The sequence below is a fragment of the Solea senegalensis genome, linkage group LG15 (assembly GCF_019176455.1).
Source record: "Solea senegalensis isolate Sse05_10M linkage group LG15, IFAPA_SoseM_1, whole genome shotgun sequence".
NCBI lineage: Eukaryota > Metazoa > Chordata > Actinopteri > Pleuronectiformes > Soleidae > Solea > Solea senegalensis.
In genome coordinates this window covers 47,512-70,766 of record NC_058035.1, presented here as the reverse complement: position 1 = coordinate 70,766, position 23,255 = coordinate 47,512, and the positions used below count along the sequence as shown (strand labels likewise).

Below are 23,255 nucleotides of genomic sequence, written 5' to 3'. Positions count from 1 at the left end.
TCTATTCCCCAGCCCATATAGCATGGAGTTAAATAACACAATTATATTCCCAAATGTTTTAAAAAGAAAGAGCTGTAGATGTAATTTTAATTTGTGCAGGGATATTTTCTGTCATTAGATTCACAACCACACATTTGCATATCAATTATGCATAATTTTTTTTACATGCATAATTGTCAGATAATATACAACTGCGGGCTGTGGAATTAATACTATATCTGACTTTGTGTTCTCCGTCTTTGAAAAGCTTCTTTCCCCCACTCTGTCTATCAACTCTCCTTTATCTTCCTCTGTTCTTCTGCCCTTCTTTAAAAGTTTTCCACTTTCTCCTCTTAATTCCTGCATCTCAACTCTAGTCACCCCCCTCCTTGTCCACATGCACCTCTACTATCACTTCCTCTTCTCACCCTATCATCTTGATAACTTCATATAGTCGATTGGTCAGAGACTGCTGCAAAAAAAGCTTTAAAAATCCCTTCCAGTTGTAATTCGTCAGTATTAAACTCAATAGTTGCAAACACAATAGTCAGCAGGTGTTGTGATGGCAAAGGTTGTGTATGTCAAACTAACAAAGACCCACCTCTATTTTAACATCTGGACTGACAAGTGTTTTACATTTGTGGACATAAATAGATTTGCTTCATCGCCGTCACTCTCCGGGTTTCATGGCATCGGCAGACAACATTGAAGTTCTCGCTTCCCTTACGATTGCATGCTATACGTCCTTAGCTCAGTCCAGATGATGGATTTCAGATAAATGGGAAACACCATCCACGTTATTGTAAGTCCTCTTAGTCTGATTCTGTTATCCACTAAATCAAAGTGTTCAAACTGGTTCTTGGAACAAATGTACAGCCCCTTCCAAGGTATTGTTAGGTTAGCTTGGCTTAGTTGCTCAGTTATGTCAGGTTGCCTTTCCTCAAATAGCACCTGGATCCCTGTCAGATATTTAAAATAACCCTTTAGGTAATCCCATCCCTGCTGTCTGATCCCTACTTGGAAAACATCTTGGGATTCCCTCAGTGTGGGTGTAGAGATGCTTGGGTTATTGTATATATTCTTAGCCTGCTGTGACTGCGGCCTTATTTTGAATAGTATTCAGTGGGTGTGTTTCAACATTTACATTTGCACTGTGATCATTTTTAAGAATTTTACATTTTTGATGGCTTTAGTTGACTTTGGCCGTGCATGTTTTCTTTTTGTTTTTTAAGTTACATAAGTTACATTTTTAATGACCGAGAAATCTGAAAAATAGCATTAAACATAAACGGCATAAAACGGAGGGAAGAATGGCTAATTCCATCCCTGTGCATGTGGTTACTGACAGCTTCTGAGGTCAGATTATTGCTGACCTATTCCCTTAAATCCCAAAGTTCCCAAGGTTAGCAGCAGGTCACTAGGGTGTGATGGGATGATGGTGTAGGATAATGGCATTAATGTTAACATTAAGTGTGTCAGAATTGATAAAACACACCAGGAATTAATCATGTGTGTAGACTTACTAAATGAATAGCTGAGAAAAGAAATATGTAAGTAGTTTAGAGAAAACTGGAACACTATTATTAATATTATTATTATTCTTGTTGTTATTATTGTTGTTATTGTTGTTGTTGTTGTGCATAAAATAATTTGAATGAATGAATTTGACATATTTTTTGTCCTAACGTCTCCAAATTATGCAAACTGTCCATTTTTGGGCGTACATACTAATAACTATACAGACACGCAGACACACACACACACACACCTATGTTGCTTCCTTTTCTCATCTAGTAATTGAAGGTGAGAAATAATTTCATTATCCTCAGGAAGAGTAATCTGCTCTCTTCTCCTGATCCCTTCATTTTCTACAGTGCACCTCCACCTGGGAGGCAAACACACACACACACACACACACACACACACACACACACACACACACACACAGCTCTTGTCACCCTGGGCTATTAATGTTATTGGAGTTGGGGATTAACCACCAGATTCACATATGCTTTACAAAGCTTTATTACTTAGTGCTGTCTGTCTTACTCCCTCTCTCGTACATGTGTTCACACACAAACACCTACACACACACACACACACACACACACAGGCACATAACTTTCTGTGGAGGAAAGAGGAAAGTTGATTGGTGAGTGCAGAGAAATCTGACCTCATCTCATTACATCACAGTAAGACGGATACATTCAAACTTCACGTCATCCCGGCTGGACTAAAGTCAGTGTTATCTGATGTTTTTTCTCTTTTAATCGTAATCACAGTTAGTCTTCAGACATCAACACTTTTTAAGGATGTGTAGACTACTCAAAAGTAAAGAAAATTAGGGTATGGTTTGAGATACCACTCACTACTTGTACTCATCGTCAGAAATCACCAGCAGATTGAAAAACCAAAGGAAACACAAACATGACACTGTGAGGGTCCTCATTTTTCTTCTTCCGTCTGTGTTCAGTGGTGGATTACACCCTGTTTAATGTTGCATTACCACCCTCTACTGTTCATCTTCTTAAGATGCTTTGGGTAGCCTCTGATGTCAAGTGTCAGTCATGGTGACACACACATCTGTGTGAGAGGCTATCATGTCCTTTTACAAAGGCAAAGGTTGTGTCAGGAAATGATGATTCTCCGAATGATCACACCATCAGAAGGAGTTAATGAGGGAAGAGTCGTGATGCAGCTTTTCAGTCTAGTTCAACTCAGGACTTATTGTAGCAGTATTTAAAATGCATTTGTTTTATTTTGCCAAAATCTTGATGTGTATGAACGTTGTACACTAGACAAGGTTATAGTGGCTCATTATGTCTGATTCTAGCTTTTCTTAACTGATTATTGAGTGAAAATGTAGATGAAAGTAAAGTGAGTAATACAGCCATCCCACCTCATATGGTGTGAAACATCACTTTATTACTGAAGCACTGTAAATCAGCCATTTATTTTGACGAGGTCTATATATACTCTCACTTTAGTGCACCAAGTGATTCCTCTCACTATTTAATTTTTTGTGACTAAGCTTTGCCAAAGGTTATAACTGTTTTTAAAAATTAACATTTACACTTTTAGTAAAAAACATCAGCCATTTACCTAATTTTGGAGATTAATATTTCTAAAAGTAACAAATGATAGTAAAATATAAAGAATGTAAATGACATTATATGCACAGACAATCAACACGACCACTGTTTTCATTATCGCCTCACACACAGTATTACTGCACTGCTGATAAATCAGTTGACATTATAGAGTTAAGTTTTGTATGACAAGTGTCTGGCTGAAGGGATGCAATTTAAAATGTCACATTATTGTGTGTCTTGACTTTTTAGACATAGTATAGCTGCTATGGCTGTGTGTGTGTGTGTGTGTGTGTGTATATCCATGTGTGTGTATATGTGTGTTGTCAGGCCAAGACGTAGAAAGTGTGTTTTTTTTTTTCCTAATAGGGAAAAGGAATATTTGGACATTTTATCAATAGGCATTATTAAATCCTGCTTGCTTGAGCTAATCTTGGCAGACCGGGGTGTGAGGAAATAGAGAGAGAGTGGGAGATAGCTAAAGGAAGGAGAGTGAGAGAGCAGTGATGTTTGCCCCATGAGGTGAAGAGAGACCGCCTGTAAGCCGCTTATTATATTGACTATCACCTTTTTCTCTCCTCCTCTAACCCACCCCCTCCTTCCCTCCGTCCCTCCCTGCCTTCCTGGTTTTCTCTTGTTACCTTGCTCATTTTCTATCTCTGCCTCTCTCAGTTGCTTTTTCCAACTCATTCTACCTATATCCCCTCATTCTTGTTTCTCAACAACTCCGTCATATAAACACTCAGTCACTCACGCACACACACACACACGCAGACATGCAGACAGTGCCAAGCTGAACCTTCTTGTTCAAAGCCAGAAGCAGAAAGCTGAAGTTTTATTCAAATGAATGTTTACTTCTTCTCCTGCCAAGATATGTGTATTTTTTTTCTGTGTGTGTGTGTGTGTGTGTGTGTGTGTGTTGAGAGAAAGTACAAATAGCAGCAAGTATGTAAGTGTGTGTGTGTGTGTGTGTTTTAGTGTGTGTTACATGCACAGCAGAAGGAGAAGGGCTGACAGTAGGTGATAAGCCAGACAGGCCTGCACATTGTGATTATCACCCACCGGACCCCCTGTCTCACACACACACACACACACACACACACACACATGCACACACGCTTTGTATAGACAGTAAGAGAGTCGATGAGAGAGTGTGCTGCAAAGATTTAATGTAGACGAAAAAACAGACACACAAACAGAGGCAGAGAAGCCTTGGATCACAGGCAAGGTGGAAACCACAAGAGAAGGAAATGAACACAGACAGTAAAATACAATGTGCCCATTATGTCTCACTGAACACTTTTATTTCAGTTTTATATCAATATCAATGTGTGTTGGTGTTTAGACACCCAAATAAAAGGGCTGTGTTGCACCAGAAATGCTCGATATAATGTTGAATATAATAAATATCTGTTGCTGAAATGTGATAAAGTGAATAACCCTTACTCCATCTCTTTCTAACTTAGGTGTGTGGCCGTCTGAAGAGGTGATGGCTCATTACTGTCTGCAGAAACGTCACATGTTCAGGTGAGTTATTCAGGAAACAAGGGCTAACGGTTGAGATTCATTGCAAACACATGGCATTTAAGCTTCTGTTGGTTTTAGATTTTTCAGATGACAGTTTTTCATATTTCTGTACCATCTAAATTTTGTTATTGGACCAATTCAAAAAAAGAGGCAGCATGTAATGTCCCTCCTTTAAACACCTTTTATTTCAGTGTAACTTGCTGTCTAACAGGAAATTGCTTTATAATACAAACCAGGAAAAAGGCAGTCATTCTTCCGGTGCAAAAATAGTGAAATCATTAAGCTTGGAAATACAGTGCAGAGAGGCTGCACAACTGGATTTCAAATTTGTCTCTTTGGTTGAATAAAGAGAGAATTGAAAACATAATTTATTCTTAGTGAAAGTGACGAAGGTAAAGTGGCACTAATGCATTGCTGTTGTGAGGTGGAGGAATTTAACATTTTATCTCCTTCCTATATTTCAACTGTTCATTCATAACATTGTGACAGTATTTAAAGCTCTAAATGTAGTGCTTGCAAAACCAGTCAGTCTGCTGTTATCCCTCTCATTAAAATCTGACTGGGTCCCGTCACAAATGCCTGCTACCTCGTGTCTTTCTATACCTTCCTATGCCACGCTGAGTTGTTCCGCGTTGCTCTTCTCCTGCTCCCGTCTATTGAGCACTGGGCTGCCCCCGAGGCACATGGCTGAAAAGCACCCAGGCACCTTTGATTTCCTCTCAAGGTGGAACATCACCCTTTGATTTCCTGTTTTAACATTCAAGAGGCGGGAGATGAGGAGGAGAGGGGTATTGATCAGAGCAGCGTAGTGAAGGTCAGAAAGAGAGGGAGGGGAGGCAGGGAGGGATGAAAGAGGACAGGGCGAGAGATGGAGGGGACGGGGAGATGAAAGGAGGAAGAGGATGGAGAGAGGGGTTGAATGAGCATGCAAGCAACAGGATCCTCTCTCTCTCACTCTGTGTGTGTGTGTGTCCTGCTGATTGAGCTTGTGCTTCTCAATGTTCAGTATTCAGTTTTCAGGTTGATGGTTGAATTGATATTTCTAACCCTGCTGTTTTACTGTGTGTATGTGCTTGTGTGATTTGGTATATATACGTCAGTTTTTTTCTGTACTGCACTGTGCACTGTGTGTGTGTGTGTGTGTGTCTAAGTGCTAAACTGCCAGGATTGGCTCAGCTAGGTGAATCTCAGTCACACTCATCTCTCTTGCTTCCTCTGTTTCTCTCAGGGGTGCAGTGTGTGAGTTAGGAGGAGGTATGACTTGCCTTGCGGGACTAATGGTAAGTGGCACACATGCACTGAGTGACAAACACCCACCCCACCACGCACAAACACACACACACACACACACACACACACACACCTTATGTATGAGGGAGTGGAGTGGCTTCTTTAATGACACTGGCCGTCATTAATCAATACACAAACAGTTTGGGCACAATATTCTCTATCATTCCCTTTCTTGTGTGAACAAATGTAAGCGTACACACGTGCACTCTTGCCCATTTTAATTCAACATTAATCTAACCTTCAGTGTGCCATTAAGTATAAGATGTCATGTGAGGATGACAGACAACAGGTACTACATTCCCTGTTGTTGTGTCTATTAGCTGGCACTGATATCAATTTCAGCTGGAACGACACACAGCTGTTTGAACGCTGCTACCAATTTTACAGGCTAAACTTCATTTTCTCAGTGGACAGTGGACATATACAGTTTACTAAGCAGCCACAGAATTAAAAAATAACCATAACTCTTTTAGTGTTGTGTCTGATCAGAGTATGTTTGTGAAAGAAAATCACATAACTGTTAACATGGTCAGTGCGGTATACATAGTAACTACATGCTGCTTTATCATGACTTCAGCAAAATGGAGTCATTTATTAAAGACAATAGCCACATGGATTAATTATATTCTATTTTATAAAATGTGCTTTTAGATGCTACACACCACTTGTAAAGATTTACCATTATTTATTTTTACATAAGATAACACGATTGTTTATTTGTTTTGGGGTTTTTTACACCCACATATGCACCTGTATATCACAGCCATAGGGTTTATTAGTTTGTCTCTCGATGTCTCATTGATCTGTCTGTGTGTGGAGAGAGAGAGTCTGTCTTTATCTCCTGGCAGTTAATACACCGTGTTTGTCTATCATTACTGTCTCCTGTGGTTCAGCAACTATGATCTCCATTACACAACTTGCAGTGATAACCATGTGAGTGGTTTGAAGATGACCGTGGACCTCTGTCTTTTCAGTTTAGTCCACGTATTGGGTCCATGATATGGTCTTCAGAGTAAGGCTCTTATCTTTTCTTAATATCCTCATGATCCTGTCATTTTACCTCGTGCCACTGGCAGGTCAGATCTTCACTTGCAGTGAAATACCTCGGCATAGTTGGACAGGCTCATGGTCATGATGGTTCTTTGAGCTTCTGAATTCTCAGTTGAAAACATCACTTTGAAGTGACATGTCTCAACAATTATAGATCTCAATGAAAGGTGGCACAGACACTCATATCTCTTTAACTTAATATTAATGATTGTTTTCTTCCTGTACCATCATTCAGTTTCAAGCCTAAGTATCTTATAGACACATCCTATGTCTTACACATGCTTTGTGACTTGGGCTTTGCCTCTTTAAATGTATAAATATATAACTTCTTATACTGTAAGTTAATTTAAAACATAAAGTTTGATTATTGGAATACATACCAACTTTCTCTACTTACCTATAAGGGTTCAAAAATGCAAAGTTTTTATGGCAAAGCAAAACTTTATGGTAAATGCTTAAACCATTAGACATGACAGATGACTAATGGTTTGTATTCAAGTCAAGGTCCTAACACTGTAATAACTGAAGCTGAGAAAATTGCAATGATCTTCAATGACGCAGTTATGTTAATAACTTGCCTGTCAATTGTAATACGCCTTCACTTTCTTATGTCTGAGTTCTGCAGCGCTTCATGTTTTCCCCTCTGAAAGCAAAAATGTAATGCTTTAGACGTGAGTGACCAATTAGCATCACCTCCACGATGACAAATGCCCATATTTTTCTTTTTTAACATCATCTTACCAATCTCTGTATCAGACTGTATCTATCCGTCTCTTTCTCAGAAATCTTCTCCAATTACTCAGATCTTTAAATAAGATGGTCTTGTGATGGCTGGATTGGTCCAGAATTTAATCAGTCAAATGTTACTTATAAATCTTAATGAGATGCCAGTCTTTTTTTTTTTTTTTCTTGAAGTTTTCATGAGGGTTGTTGTGTTTTTTTCATAATCCCGTTTTTGTAGAATGAGATGTTTGTGATACAGAATTATCCTGACTCTCTCTAATTCTCTGTGTATGGTGTTGATGGTGGGTGGTGGAGTGTAGCTAATGGGTTGCCAGGTTGGGCTCTTTATCTTTCAGCTGGATGCTCTGGTTCAGCCTGGAGGTTCCTTCCTCCATTTTAGCAGATGGTGGAACTCAGAGTGCTTTTGACCTCCCTCACACACCCTGCAGCGCCTGAACATGTGTGTGTTTTTGTGTGAATGTGTGTGTGTGTGAGTGAAAGCATGCATTTGTTTTATATACACTGTATATACTTAATTACATATTTTCTCAGTGCCATACAAGTCAAGATTACGTTAAATCTACCAAAAAGGATTTGTGCACATACCATTTGAGCACAATAGCTACTTACTCTTACACTTACACTCACCCACAGGTATATTCTAACATACACACACTCCTTAACTTAAATTGACAGGCTGACACATACTTGCTGATATAAAAAAAGCCTCTGCAAAGAAAATAAAATGTGAAAAGATGAGCTTACTCTAAAGCACATACATGTCTATATAGATCTCCCTCACACGGAGACTGAGAACGCGGCACAAAGCCTTCTACCCATTCTCTTGTCTCCCTCCGTCTCTTTCTCTCCATCTCTCATAGTGTGTACTGCAAAGTTATATGAAGGGCATCATGCAGGCCCGGCGAGCCGAGTGCAGAGTGACAGCGGCGAACGGGAGTGATGGCTCAGCCCGATAAACACCCAGCGTCAAATGAAAAGCCTCTGCGCTTGCCATCATCCCCTGTCACAATGCAATTACTGAACAGAGTGATAGCAAGATAGCAGCCCCCACCGCTAGCCACAATGATAAAAGTATTGACTGATTTGATTGAATGATTAAAATAATGCAGACATAAAAATGGGGTGAAGATAGAGAGGGAAATGGCAAAGAGAAGAGGGAGCAATGGAGAGAGAGAGCAGGCTGGGCTGCCAAGAGTGAGCCTTTGTAGATATGGTTATGTCATTATATTGTGTGTGTGCGTTCAGATGTTTGCCTCATCTAAGGGTGCTTCTAGTTTGGTTCTTTTGTTCTGTGTTGTTTAATTTCTCTGTCTCTTTTCTGTCTCTCAGGTTGCCATTTGTGCTGACGTGAAGGAAGTTCTACTATCAGATGGGAATGAGAAGTCCATTCAGAGTATCCTTTCATCGTCCTCTCTCCTTCTCTTTCTGCTTATCTCTCCATCTCGGTCCCATTCTTCTGGCTCACTTTTATTTATATGCATTCCTATAATTTTGTCTCTGTGAATTTCTATTGGGAGTTCAAATACCATATTTATTTGCATATACATTTTGCTACTTTAAAAAGCAAATCCATAGTTCCAGTTTACACACGCTGTAAATTCACATGTGTTTATGTGTGTGTGGTTTTAGCTATCACATGTAATAAATTCAAAGAATAGCAGGTTGAACTATGTGTTAAAAATCCATCAAAGGTACAGTTTGTAAAATGTAACATTTCACGCTGCAGCTGAATATCCTTCATGTCACATTTCCTGTATTACAGAACCGGTGTAGCCTTGAGTTAACATCAGAACTCAAATGATGTTCAGTTTGTCCATTGTGATCTATTTTTGCAGGGGTCCTGCTCTTGATATATAGGAGACTGTGCATTAATGTTAATTATATTGTATTATAGCCATCATAACTTTGTTGTTTCAGCCCCAGAGTCAGAGATTAGGTTAGAGTGAAGGACGAATTGCCGTCCACCTCTTTTATCTTCACACAGAAGCAGCAAATGGGGCACCCACAGTGACAAATGCTCAGCACTAGTGCTTGATGTGGCATTCACCAATCCTTTCTACCCACAATGCCAAATTAAGAGCAGAGTAATTGCCATCCTGTCAGATTTGGTTTGAGACTTCTTCTAATGCCAAGGCTAGGGTTAGGGCTTGATGAGTGTTTTTGAAGCAGGAACAATCAAGGTTGGTTGAAAATGTGTTTTTGTGTGTGGTTAAGTTTTAGACCTATAATTAAGTTTTTGGGACAAATCTTTAGGTCTGATTTATTTTGTTATTTGAGGGGGTTATTGATCAAGTCTGTCAGCTTGCAAACCATCTTTCTCTTCTTTTTCGTTTCACACTTGTCTCCTTCGAAAGCCTTCTGTTTTCCCACTTTTCTTCCCATCTTTGTTTCATCATTCCTGTCTTTTTTCTATCATCAGTCCAGATCTTGTTTTATTTGTCCACTAACTATACAAAGAAGAAAACAACACTTGTTACAGTTATTTAACAAAAGCAGGAAATATAAATACACATTTCTTCTACCTTGGCCAACATGGCATTTCCATATTTTGCTCAGCTTACAATATATCTGTCTCAGTCAACTACAATGCTCCTTCACTGATCACAATAAACCCAAACAATAACATCATGGAGCCTATAAAATACATTCACACAAGGGTGTACAAACAATGCACCATTGACTGACTGCTTTGTTTCACAGAACAAACATGTAGGGAGAATTGTAAGTGAAATCATGGTGAGAGCGGATCAAACACACACGGAAATGAGATGGATGATTGAGAAGGACAGATAATTTGTTCTGTTCTCCGTATTGGCCCATTCTCATGCTAACGGCACTATGCGGCATTTCCTCTCACTGGAGAGGACTTGTGCTAATGAACCCTGCCTCACATGGGCTCATTGTGCAGCTAGTTTGGCAACAGAAAGTGATCACGATTTGTGATAGTGCTCAGTTTTACTCTGTGAAATAGATGAGAAGATAGTTCAGAAAACAGAAGTTGAATACACATTTAGTTAGCGTCTCTCCTGAGAATGGATCTTCCCCTTTTCCGCAGAAGTGGTTGATCTCATAAAAGTGCAGAAACATAAACACACATCAGAGAGAGGAGCGACTGTTGCTGTGACCTTGAATACCCATGTTGAAAATCAATTGAAATGTTCCATTAAGAATGATTGATGCATGTCATTGGCTGCTACTGGCCCACTTCAAGCAATGGGAGCAAATATTCCTCCACTTTAATGGTCTCTCTTTCACATTTTCCTTCTATTTATGTGTGTGTGTGTCTGTGTGTGTGTTTACCTTGTGTCTGTATTTGTGCATGCACTGACTTCTCCACCAGTGGTGTGCTAGTGATGAGATTACAGTAAGCTGCTCTGCTGATCGCCCTGTCATCCCTATGCATAATACACTGATGCGCAGGTGTCCACCGTGTGTGTGTGTAGGTGCACATGCATGTAAATGTATGCTGACCTACATATTACTGTGTATCTGTGTCTGTGATGCCTCTTTGATTTTAGTTTTGCCCTCCAGCTATCAATTCCTCTATCAACTTATCATGAGTTCCTGCTGTCTCTCCCTCTCTTTCTCTCTATGTCTCTTGCTTGCTCTCTCGCGCCCTGTCTGTGTCGATTGGATTTGTCTCAGCTCTTTGCTGGCTTTAATGACAAGAAAATCCTAATTGAATTGCTTTGCAACTCCACAAGCCAGTGTCTTAATAGACAACTTGACATCAATCGCCCTGCCTTTGTGTGAGTTCATCTGCTTGTGTGTGTTTGTGAGAAGGATGGTGTGGGTGTGTGTATCTGTGGTTAAAAGCCTTTCCATTGATCCAGCGTAAGGCTGCTGTGATCTGCTTCTGCAGGCAGGCTCCTGATCCCTGGAGATCATCTGGTTACTCGTGCTTTCTCTGTCAGGAGGTCTACCGTGTAATATGTCTTTACTTCAACGAGCAATCGCTAATGTAGCTCTGACAAAACACTATAATATGTTGTTTGAATCACTGAAATACTAAGGGAAATGAATCACAATCTTCTCTCCTTAATCTTAAAACACAAACAAGTTGTATAGTATATATAAAACTGTATAATATATATTTTTATTTGTTAGTCATATGTACTGTATGGAAATGGAGTGAGCACTTACTTGATATAATCGAGGACCAGAATGTAATACGTGTTAAAGATGATTCCTTGACCGTGCCATGTGAGATGTACGAGGGCTCATGGAGAAAAATGGGCAAGCTGGAAAGTTTGGGTCAAGAAATGTATCTGCCAGGTGAGATGGAAAGATAAATATATATCCTAACAATGGCTGTATTGATAATGTGCTCAACACAGATAGAACATAACTTTCGCAAAAATTCCCCCACTATGTGAGGGTGAAATGCTCAAGACCAAAGGTGGTGACTGACAGTCAAAGATACTGTAGCTACACATTTCTGACAGTCAATCAACAAATACTAAAATGTGTGTGCGTACTGTTTTTGTAGGGGCTGACATGGTTCTGTTTAGTATGGGCGATTGCTTAATATCTGTATGTCTGACTTTAGAAAAGTGCACACGTCTTTGTACCATTTTGCGTGCAAAGTCAGAAAAACGCAATCAAACCAGATTTTTTAAAAATCTAAAATGAATATCAGTTTTAGAATGATTATTTTATGAGTATAACTTGAAGTGTGAAAAAGAAAATAAGTATCAAGAGATCACACCTTAATTGCTGCACACTGCAGATATGTTTACACACTGCCTGCACAGTCAACCAAGCAAAATGATTCTCATCCAGAAACCACCAACAGAACTTTGCACACACACGCACGCACGCAGACGCCTCATGTGCAAAGTTAGGCTAACGCATAGCTAATTAGCATTCAAAAATGTTCAATTGGCTGAATGTTTTGCTCCCCTATCTCTCTCTCTCTCTCTCTCTCTCTCCCTCGCTCGCTCTCTCCAGTTCTTCCTTCTGCACATATTAGCGTAATAGGAAGGAAAAAAAATGAACGTATAATTAGGCTACATTACTTTGATTGTTTTCTTTTCAGATTAGGCCTGCTTTCATTGCCACAACGCAAAAGAGGGCGAAGGGCACGATGCGATTGGACAAGGGGAGGGAGAGGGAGGGGTATGTCGCAGATGAGGGTGTGTGTATGCTTGCGTGTGTGTGTGTGTTGGGACTTCCCGCTGTGAGACGAGATTGTGTTTCAACAGGGCCTAATGTTTTGTTTACTGAGTGTTAATAATGCTTAATTAATAATCCCCCCAATTTGTGTTGCAGAGGGAGAGCATTGTATGGAAAATGAAAAAGGAGATAAAGGAACAGCGCATGACATCAGTGCAGACCTTACACAATGTAGTCCACTGAAATTGTATCATGACTTGTATCAAAGTGGACCTCTAAATTCCGTATTGTTGAGCACTAAACAGACAGGTGGCAGACACACACTGTAAAAACTTCCATCTGTTGCAGCAGGAAACCAGTGAAAGTCTTTTTTTTCCCTTTTTTAATCTTTGTTCTTTTATGTTCTCCCTATTCCAAAACTAGACGTGATGTGATGTGATTGTGTGTCAAAATCATTTTTTTTTGTATTTGTTTTCTTCCTGCTTTCCAAATCACTGCACTGCACAAAGGACAACCTGCTTTAGCAATGGCGGTGTCAATAAAATAAAGTGTGTCCGCACGCGAGTGTGTGCACATGGTATAAATGTCAAGTGTCATGTCAGAAGCTCCTTTTCTTTACCTCACAGTTGACATGTCGTCCGTTCTCGATAGTTTCTCCACTGAGGCAGAAGAAACGGCAGGAGTCACACAGAGAGGGAGAAAGGGATGGGTGTCAGGGAGGTAGATGGCCAAACTGTAGGACACAGAATGGAAAGAAAAACAAAAAACTCAAGCGGCAGTTGCTCGCTGTGCAGTTTCATGAACTCTGCCAGTCTTTCACAGACTGCAAAGACAAAACTTACGTCTCTGTTTTTATGTGTTACAGGGTGGTGAGGTGGGACATAGAGTCAGACATTTCAGCACTAGAGGGTCACTTTGACATCATCATGTGTGCAGACTGGTAAGTACACACTCACGCGGATTCACTCTGTGTGTTCGTGGCATTCATTTTCACTTTTGTGGGACTCCCCACCAGCACCCAGACCTTCTCCGTTTTTTTACACACACACACACACACACACACACACACACACACACACACACACACACACACACACACACACACACACACACACCACACTCTCACACACATACATACATATGCTCTGATGCCCGCCTGCCTCCATTTTACACCAAATTGCCTCGTTTTCATGCTTGGTGTCCCAGCAAATGGATGACTTAGCCAAATTGCAAATAATTGCGCCTTGACAAGGAAGGAGACACAGTATGAAGAAAGAGACAGAGTTGAGGGAGGAGTGGAAATGGAGATGGAAATGGAGAGAGCGTGCAACATAAATACAACAATTAGCCCACTGGTCATTGAAATTTAGATCTTGTAGCTAATAAAAAAAGAACATTGGTTTCATTGCTCAGCTGATGCGTGTAGCATAATATGAATTTGGATTTTTAGTATTTCTTGCATCATGACTTTTATTTAACAGAAAAAAAGAATAAAGGTAAGATGATTTGATGCAGCTTTGATTTGTTTGCACCTACACAACAAAGACAGACAAGGCTACAGTCGCCAATTGAGTAGCCTTATGTGAAATTCCCAGCTTTTATTATTTAACATAAACAAGAATATCATATAACGTAAGATGTTTATATAAATTGTCATCATTTAAAGATGTGGGGATTTTGTTCGATGATGATGATGATAAAAGGATTCTTTGTAGAATCATTCAACTTGAAGGTTAGGGGGTCAGATTTACCAGAGCAGTGGCTCTCAAAGTTTTTATACCAGGTACCACCTGAGAAAAATACTGAGCTCTTGAAGAAACACCATTATCACAAACGTTGAAACACAGTGGTGTAAAAATTTCAGCGACAGACTTTTCACAGGAGGCAGATTTAATCCCAATATGATAATTTGCTTTCTCATCATCACCCTCTTCCTCACATATTCTTCGGACACTGTTATAGTGAAATGAAATTAAGAGGGGAGTTTTTCGACATAAATACATTTTTAATGTGAATAATAATATCGTTCCATATCAATACAAAGACTCTTATTTTGAAATGCTATAAACTATCGTCAGAAATATTGTTATTGCGTTATTATGATGGAATATCCTGATATAATTTTAAGCTTGTCAGTGACCGGTCCCCATCTGACCAGACTAGATGCTCAGTGGCCCTCAGGTCCTTTGAGTTTGAGACTCCTGGTATAAACTGCGTATACAATTAAACTAAGAAATACTTTTGTACTGCACTCTCACTCACACGTTTTACTTTAGAGATAAAGGTGTTTAAGATATTTAAGATATTCTTCATGATTAAATTCTAAGTCTAAGAGGCTGAGGATATTGTCTTAGGACTGAAGGACAAGCCTGGTCTTTTCCTACTTTTTTAGTCATAGGAACCATTATATTCCTTAAAGCCAGTTTCATTTTTTTGTCAATGTAAGTAAAAAGCACTTTTGCCCATTTACCCTCCACCACCTCTACACTCACATCCACGCGTGCACATACTGTACAAACACTCGCACTTGATGAAAAGATGGACATGCTGTTGGTTAAAGCAAAAGTACTTGACTATTTTCCAGCCTCTCAACTGCTGAACAAAATATGCTTGTGTACGGTATTTGTGTATCTATCTGCCCGAGTGAGTGCACATGTGGTAAGTGCAGCATTAGCAAATGCCGTTATCATTATTGTAATGTCATTGTCATTACAGGTAATAGTCAGGTACGGCTCCCAGAGAGAGAGAGTGAGCAGCTAATAGAGGATATTTTTCAGTGGACTAGTGTGTATGCACATGTGTATGATGGAAGCAAAGTAAATTGTGTGTGAATGTTTGATATTATGCTTCTTTAGATTTCCCATTTCTTTCAGCAGTGATGCATACTTACACCACGGTTCTGTGTGTTTGTGTGTGCACCACGATGTTTTTATTTCTGTGTGGTTCCGTCTTTTTTTTATGTGTGTGTGTGTGTATGTGAGTGAGTGAGCAAGCAAGCAAGCGAGTGATTGTGCGATAATTGCAGTGGTGTTGGTTGAAGAGTGATGGCTAACCGATTAACGAGTACATCATTGTGATGATCACCTGCGAAAAGGTCAACAACACAGCTTCCACTCCGATTAATTATAGCTCCTACCAGGAGCAATGGAACCACTGCTGAGAGGAGAGAAGGGTGAATGAGAGGAGGGGAGCAAGGCTGGAAGAAGAGTTTGGTGAAACATGGCATGTCAGTCATCCATTATGCTCGACATTCTTTGAACATCCTGCCTATTTTTTCAAGAAGGGTATCAATGCAACACAATAATTGTCAGGTACTGGAGTGGATTTTGCCGTTAGAGATGAGACTTAAGTGTTGTTAAAGTATGTATATGGCACTTCTAATGTGATTGAATTTCAATAATTAAATCACTCGGATCCAGCAATCTGATTGGTTATTCGGCATGGTATATTTCCTGTATATCCTGTGTTCTCAGTTGTCTCATTGCATTTATAACATAGATATGGCTACAGGTAACTATAACAATTCCTTCTCTCTATCTCTATAATAATAATTGTAATTTTTCCAGAAAAGTAGTTCAATATCCCACTGCTGAAAGTAGTTGAAAAAGACTAGTTGAAAAAATGACCTCATAGGTCGTCTCTGCAAGCAGCTTTTTTTTAATATAAACCAGTGTTAGAGTTTGTTTTATTAACATTTTTTATTATACTGTATGCTAGATGTAATTTTAAAAGCAACTTGTACAATTGGTAGGGAAAATTGTTAAATGATCAATAATCAATAATAGTGATAGTAGTAGGAGAGGTTGTATTAGTATTATAAGCATTGTCATCATCTTGTTAAATTAAGAGATCTTTGTATTTATCAGTTTCTCAAAGCTATTATCAGTAACAGGCGATATATTGGACAGATATATATTAAATATATGACAGAGAGAAAGACAGACAGGCGTGCAGGAGTGTGCGTGCATGCTTGCGTGTGTTTATGTTTGTGTGAGAGAGGGATGGATTCCTGCAGTGGGCATCTGGATGGCAGAGAATCCTTGGCTAGGGAGTTGGCTTGTGTGCTTTTCCCAAAAACGCTCCATGTGTGTTTCCTGAGATAAAGCCTTGTTTGGTTTGCGTGTTTGTGTGTGTGTTCTTGTTGTTGTTGCCTCTTTAGGATCGTTTCTGGTACAACCACTGTCCTTGTCAGGAGCAATAGTCCTCATGGGGGCCAAAGCCTGGTCCTAATGAGGCGGAATTTAATTTCAACATTGTATTTGTTGCTTTGTGAGGACCAAAAAAAAAAAAAAAACCTTACGAAATGAGCATTTTGGGAAAGTGAGGACAGTATGGCTGGTCCTCACATTTTTAGGGTTTTAGGGTTAGGCATCTAGTTGTGATGGTAAAGGTAAGGGGCTAGGACATCGAATGCTGTGCAAACGTGTTAATACCCTTGTGTGCATTGTTTTTGAACTACATCTGTGTGCAAGCATATTTTTGTATTTTGTACATTCACACATGCACTTTTAATGCACATACACCTGTTGTATGTGTATAGCTGAAGCTGCAGAATTGGATTAGATCAGGAACTGTGGATACATTACACTACATAAAAAGACAGACATTCATAAAACACAAACACAACTTTTGTTAAAAACTCAATTAGATATTTGACACAAAAAACCAACCTGCAAGGAAGCTCAGAAATATGTAATGGCAGCTAGTAGCGCTTAAAGAATAAATATGCTCACACTGTATGTACAGTAGCCAGAATGTTTAGTTTGTAATGGATCAATATAGACTTTATCATACACTAAGGTACACTGCTATTGTATTGTACTTTACTTACATTGTACTTTCCATTTATGAGCTTGATGTTATGAGCTACCTTTCATTAAACAAAGTTTAGAGTAATGAAAGAAGGATGATCAATTTAATAACCATTCAACCATCCACTGAAAATCCTTTTCTTCTCTTTTGTTTGTTTGTTTTCTCCATCTTAATCATATCATTGATGTCAGAATAGCAGTCCCTTTCCCCCAGTTTGCCTATTGAAATGCTTTTGCTACATTCAGAATTACTCCGCATTAAAATTGCTTTCATATTTTTTGAAGGTCTATAGACCATTTTGTCTTTATTGCAACTGAGTCAAATGCAAGGTTCAAATTATTGAATGAGACAGTTTCTAAAAGTATGCAAATCCTTTCATATTATTGTGGCTCAACTATGTCAATTAGAAATATTTGTTTGACATGTTTTAACTTCTGGTGCTCAGGTGTCATTTATGGTGCACCACAGCCTTTGTGCTGAAAACTGACAAGTATTCAGAGGGTTTATGTTTCTGCATTTTAGGCAAACAAAGAGCTGATAGCAGATCTGAATGGTATGTTAATTGACATTGGATTAGACTGATAGATGTAAACAACCAAACAAACAAACAAACAAAAAGAACTTAAAACTCTCAAGGTGTTCAGCCTTTTCCCCACTAAATCAGAGCGAATGATGGAAGCACTCTCTGCCAGAGTGTGATTTGAGCAACACTTATTTATTTTCCTTCATTGGGTGAAACAAGTGACTGACAGTTCTGGTAACTGTCTTTTTTTTTTAAAAAAGGTCAAGATCAGTGGCTTTGTTTTTGTACAGGGTTGTGTTGCTGTTTTAGTCTGAAATGGAACATTCTGAACATAATTCATCAAAGCTTGTGTGGCGTGGGTTCCACTCATAAATCTGTAGTGCGTTCATTTTCAATATGAAGAAATGTCGGCTACATTCAAGCCATTGTCTAATGAGTTTGCAAAATGCTGATTAACCGTAACCCAGCTCCGCGTGACTCTAGTAACGTGAAAGAGAAAGCACAACAGCTACACGAGTAAAGTGAGGTGGTGAGACGTAAGCGAATGGTGGGAATATGGACCTAGAGTCTTCCTTTCAAGAAGTTCTGCAGGTTTGTGTGATGAGGAAAGAAGTCTTACGTCAATGTGTGCTTCCTTGGCTGAAAATGCTGATTACAAAATACAAAATACTGTTTTCACTAAATTAATGATACTATATCTGCATATTTTCTTTGGCTTAGTACATACAATGTCATTTCCTCTTGAAACGGAGGCTTAGTTGATGATGTCATGTGTTTCCAATGTCTCATGCTTTGACAACATCCTGTATTTTGGCATATGTATGCGAGCAGACAAATATAGCAGCAGCACTCTCTTCCTCTCTCTCCCTCTCAAACATACCTACACACACACACACACCCATATTGTGCCCTTTGACTTCCAGGCAGTTTCACTGGGCTGTACTGGGTGGGAGGGGGCAACAGGAGACAATAGGCCTCTGACAGTCTGGGGGCATTAGAGGTGACCTTAAATGGGAGGGTCACTCAATTTGAGAGTCCATAAATGTCGGCCTGACATTATACAACGGCAAACCTCAGCCAGACTGTGAAGGAAAACATTCCTAAAGGGGATAAGTCTCTTGTATCTTCTATATCATGGGTAGGAGACCTTTTCCAGTCAGTTTTTATAGCGTCCTTCACAGGTCACAATTACTGAGCACAGATATCACATTATATGACTTTTTGATGTAAATCTCTAAATCTCTGTGTTTTTCTGTCTGTAAATCGTGCTGAAAGCTTAATGTATCACACCCTGTAATATGATGGCTGGAATTGGCCTTAGGTCTCGATGCAAATTTTTTATTGCAAATATTGTCTTTTCTAAAGAAAGGCTGTATATAGCCTTTAGCTTAAACTTAAGCTATACTTTTGTTACATCACATAATGTCTGTATTATCAGCGACAGAATTTAAGTTGTTGTTAACAGCTGCAGGGAAAATGTTTCATCTTGGCTGTGACTTTGGCAGTCGCCCTCTTAATGACACTCTGTCCTTCCTCTGCCCTCAGTGTGTGTGTGTATATATGGGTCTTTGGGTGTGTATGTGTATTTCTACTGATACCTCCACCCAACTAGCTCACTTCCTTGTTGTAATTAGCACTTACTTTTCCTGTGAACTGGTGTCTGTGGCAAAATAAACCAAACACAAACCTCTCACCTTTCAAGTCAAATAAACTCTGCACCTCTGTCTAACCCCAGAAATCACAATAAACTTAACGCTTACCTACACACATCACATCCTGTTTTCAGTAAGGTCCTCTCCTTTGTGGTATCTTTTTCTTTTTTTTCTTTCTTTTTTAAATATATAATTATTATATATGCCTTTATATAATCTGAACACACACACATTCATGTAGCTACGGGCACAGGAAGGAGATACTGAAATGAGAGGATTTTGAATAAGTGAAGGTTGGAAGCAGTGAGTGGAAACTGGCATCCAGATCGCCACGTCACTGGCCACTTGGACGGATGTGTGGGATTATATCAAATCTGCACTGTATTGTTGCATTTTAGACAAATGACTCCACTCTCATCTGTGAAAAATAGGTACACACACACACACCTATGTCCATAATGAATTGAAATATGTCATTGTGAATTTACACACATGTGGTTTCACAAATCATCCATCCATAAACTGTCACAGTTATGTAAAAGTTTTAAAAACTGAATGTTGGGATGACAATATAATAAATATATACTTACTTTTTTGTAGTGATGTTGTGATTGTAGTAAAACAAGCTCTGCCGCTAAAGCAAATCAAATCTAGTGTAGAAAAAATCTCACTTAAATGTTGCAAAAACAGTAAGCTTTGTTTTTAATTTATGCACATATTATATTATTTTACAATGTGCAAATGTGTGTTTTTTTGTTCCTATCTTCATGGTAACTGCAGAGTCATGAATTGCACAAATGCAATTTGTTCTGTGGTGCTTTAAAGTATCTCAGTAAAAGTGTATTGGCACATACCTACGTGTGTGTGTGTGTGTGTGTTTTCTATTAGGTTATTGTATCTCCGCATGCCGTGCTTTGTGATATTCTGCATTCCTTTCCGTTCCTCAACAACAGGCTGAGGTGCAACTGATGCAAACAAAAAGGAAGAGCATCTTACTCATGCAAATTGTTTTTACCTTCTTCCTGTCAGTGGATTTATTTGTAAACAAAAGAAAATAAATAGCTTGCTGCTTTATCTGGTGCTGCTATTAAAGGAATGCATTTTAACACATTTCTTCATCTCCCTCTCAGTTTGTTTCTCGACCAGTACAGAGCCAGCCTGGTTGATGCAATGAGGAGATTACTGCAACCCAAGGTAAGTGTGTGTGTGTGCCTGTGTGTGTCTACTGTATGTATATATATATATATATATATATATATATATGCTTATCCCCCTCCTCTAATTCTCACTCATTCTCTTCCCAGTCATAATTCACATTAATAGTCTGACAGGATTAATATCATGTAATGCTTTAATGCTTATTATGAGCAACTTGAATACATCACTCTGATCTCCATCTTTCTCTTTCATGGCTTTCTCTTAATCACAAATCCGGGGCAACTTCCCCCGTTTGGCCTCATGATGAGACCCCATGCTGTGACAGCCAAAGCAAATGGGAGGGAGAAAGCAAACGGCAGGAAGAGATACGGTTGAGATTTGTATTCATCTGACAAAAGACGGGTGCATTTTAAGGACACGGCCAGAGTGGTATTAGGCATATCTGTTCATGAAAACAAGATGAAACTGGCACTCAAGGGAATAGAAGGGGAGGACAAAGGAAGGGGGGGATAGATGAGAGAGAAATGTGGATGAAAAAAGTGAGACGGCAATGATGAAGGTTTTCGAAAAGGTGGACACTGGAGTAGAGATGGAAGAGGAAAATAGATGGAACTGGAAATCTCATGTAGAATCTAAACATGGCTCTTGTTTGTAAGAGGTTTCTGGGTTAACTCTGTATTTATAGCATTTGCTCAGTATCACAATTGACGTTTTATGTTTCTTTGGCTGCTTTTAAGTGTACATTGTGTATGCTAGAATGTATAATGTCATCCACTCTTTACTCTCAGTCTTCCAGCTCTAAACGTTTATGGTTGTTTCTCTTTTTTTGGCGTCCACATATGAACTCGACACGTGCAAAAACGTAGCTCCTTTTGTAGACACATTTGTGCCATTTCACAGTGTGCTCCTTGAAACAGCAAGACTTCTCAAAGTTAACACAAGCGGAGAAGCCTCCAACAGTTTCATAGAGCTCAGTCTCAGTCACTTCTCTCTACACATTACGATTGTAGCGGTAACAAGTCTCCTGTTGCTGAGAGTCAAATGATTTCATGATTTTGAAGTATAGGTTTTTGGACATTGGTCAGTATTGTATTACATAAAAAAAAAAACTGCCCAGCAGGTTAGGGTTAGCCCAGCACTGCACAGCAGATTTGTACACACCAAAAAACAGGCACATTATTACATGAAGTCATTTTCCAGCTGTGAAACATAGCTCTTTAGTTCGCATTCCTTTTGGAACATGTGCAGTAAAAACCTGCAGCGTCTGTCTCAGTTGCAGTTAAATGCAGGAGTTGATGTGGGTGACTGACGGGTATGACATCTGGCCATTGTTGTATATCTATGTGTTAAGGCTCATATCTTTAATCCAGTGGTGATAATTCAGAGGCTAATATGATTTGAGGGGAGGCCATCAAACACTCGCTGCCACAACAAGCGTTGGCAAATATTTAATAATTTACTAAGCTGATTAAACAATTAACAAAGCAACAATTATTTCTCCCATCTAATTGCACTAATTTGTTGTTTCTGACAAAGGTGGTCCATGCTATGGACTGGATCTCCCTTAATCAGCTGATTAGTGCTGGGATTGAATTTTGTCTGTTTGTTTGGTTTTGCTGATTTCAAAGAGGAGGGGTAGCTGGAGAGAAAAAAAAATGCAGCTGGATATACAGATGAAAAATCATCTGTCAAACAGGATGATCCTGCTGGTTTCACAGTGTTTGTGTATGTTTAGCTTGTTCATTCATTTGTGTGTTTGTCTGAGCATCCCTGCTCCATTTAATTAAAACAATAATAACATGATCAGCATGAAATAAAACTGAAAGCTGAGGGATTTCAAAGAAACTTTGAACCTCTTGGTAATCCTCTTAGTATTTGCAGGACATCTGTGATGCATATGCACACACGCTGCTTTTCTCTCTCGCTCGCTCTCTCTGTCTCACACACAAACACACACGTGCACACAAACACTTTCACGATAGGATTTGTAGGGCTCAAATATCTTTGGTTTATCACCTGTTTTATACCGGGCAAATACTTTGTGGATGTGTGCATTATGGGTGAAATTTCCCATTAAATACTGTATACGGTGACCTATATTAATTATGTCGTTGTACTTTCCTTCCCTACATTTTCTACAAAGGGCATGGCATTGGTATTTGCTCCACGTCGAGGTGAAACTCTGAAGCTGTTTTGTGAACTGGCTCAGCGAGCCGGACTCTACGTCTCTCAACACCAGCAGTATGATGCTCAGGTCTGGGAAGTTCACCAAACGGTAAGAAGCGTTCTCAAGGATGGAAAGACACTCACTCAGTT

At 39.3% G+C, this 23,255-nt stretch overlaps 1 protein-coding gene across 1 annotated transcript in view; it reads left to right on the top strand.

The window, feature by feature from the left end:
• The window catches only part of camkmt (calmodulin-lysine N-methyltransferase), a 92,787-nt gene that overhangs the window by 59,295 nt on the left and 10,237 nt on the right, over positions 1 to 23,255 (top strand). Inside the window, exons 4-10 of the mRNA XM_044046220.1 lie at positions 4,535 to 4,595; positions 5,824 to 5,875; positions 9,009 to 9,072; positions 11,888 to 11,954; positions 13,660 to 13,734; positions 20,912 to 20,975; positions 23,083 to 23,214. Of these exons, the coding sequence (XP_043902155.1) occupies positions 4,535 to 4,595; positions 5,824 to 5,875; positions 9,009 to 9,072; positions 11,888 to 11,954; positions 13,660 to 13,734; positions 20,912 to 20,975; positions 23,083 to 23,214 (515 nt within the window). The remainder of the gene's footprint in view (positions 1 to 4,534; positions 4,596 to 5,823; positions 5,876 to 9,008; positions 9,073 to 11,887; positions 11,955 to 13,659; positions 13,735 to 20,911; positions 20,976 to 23,082; positions 23,215 to 23,255) is intronic.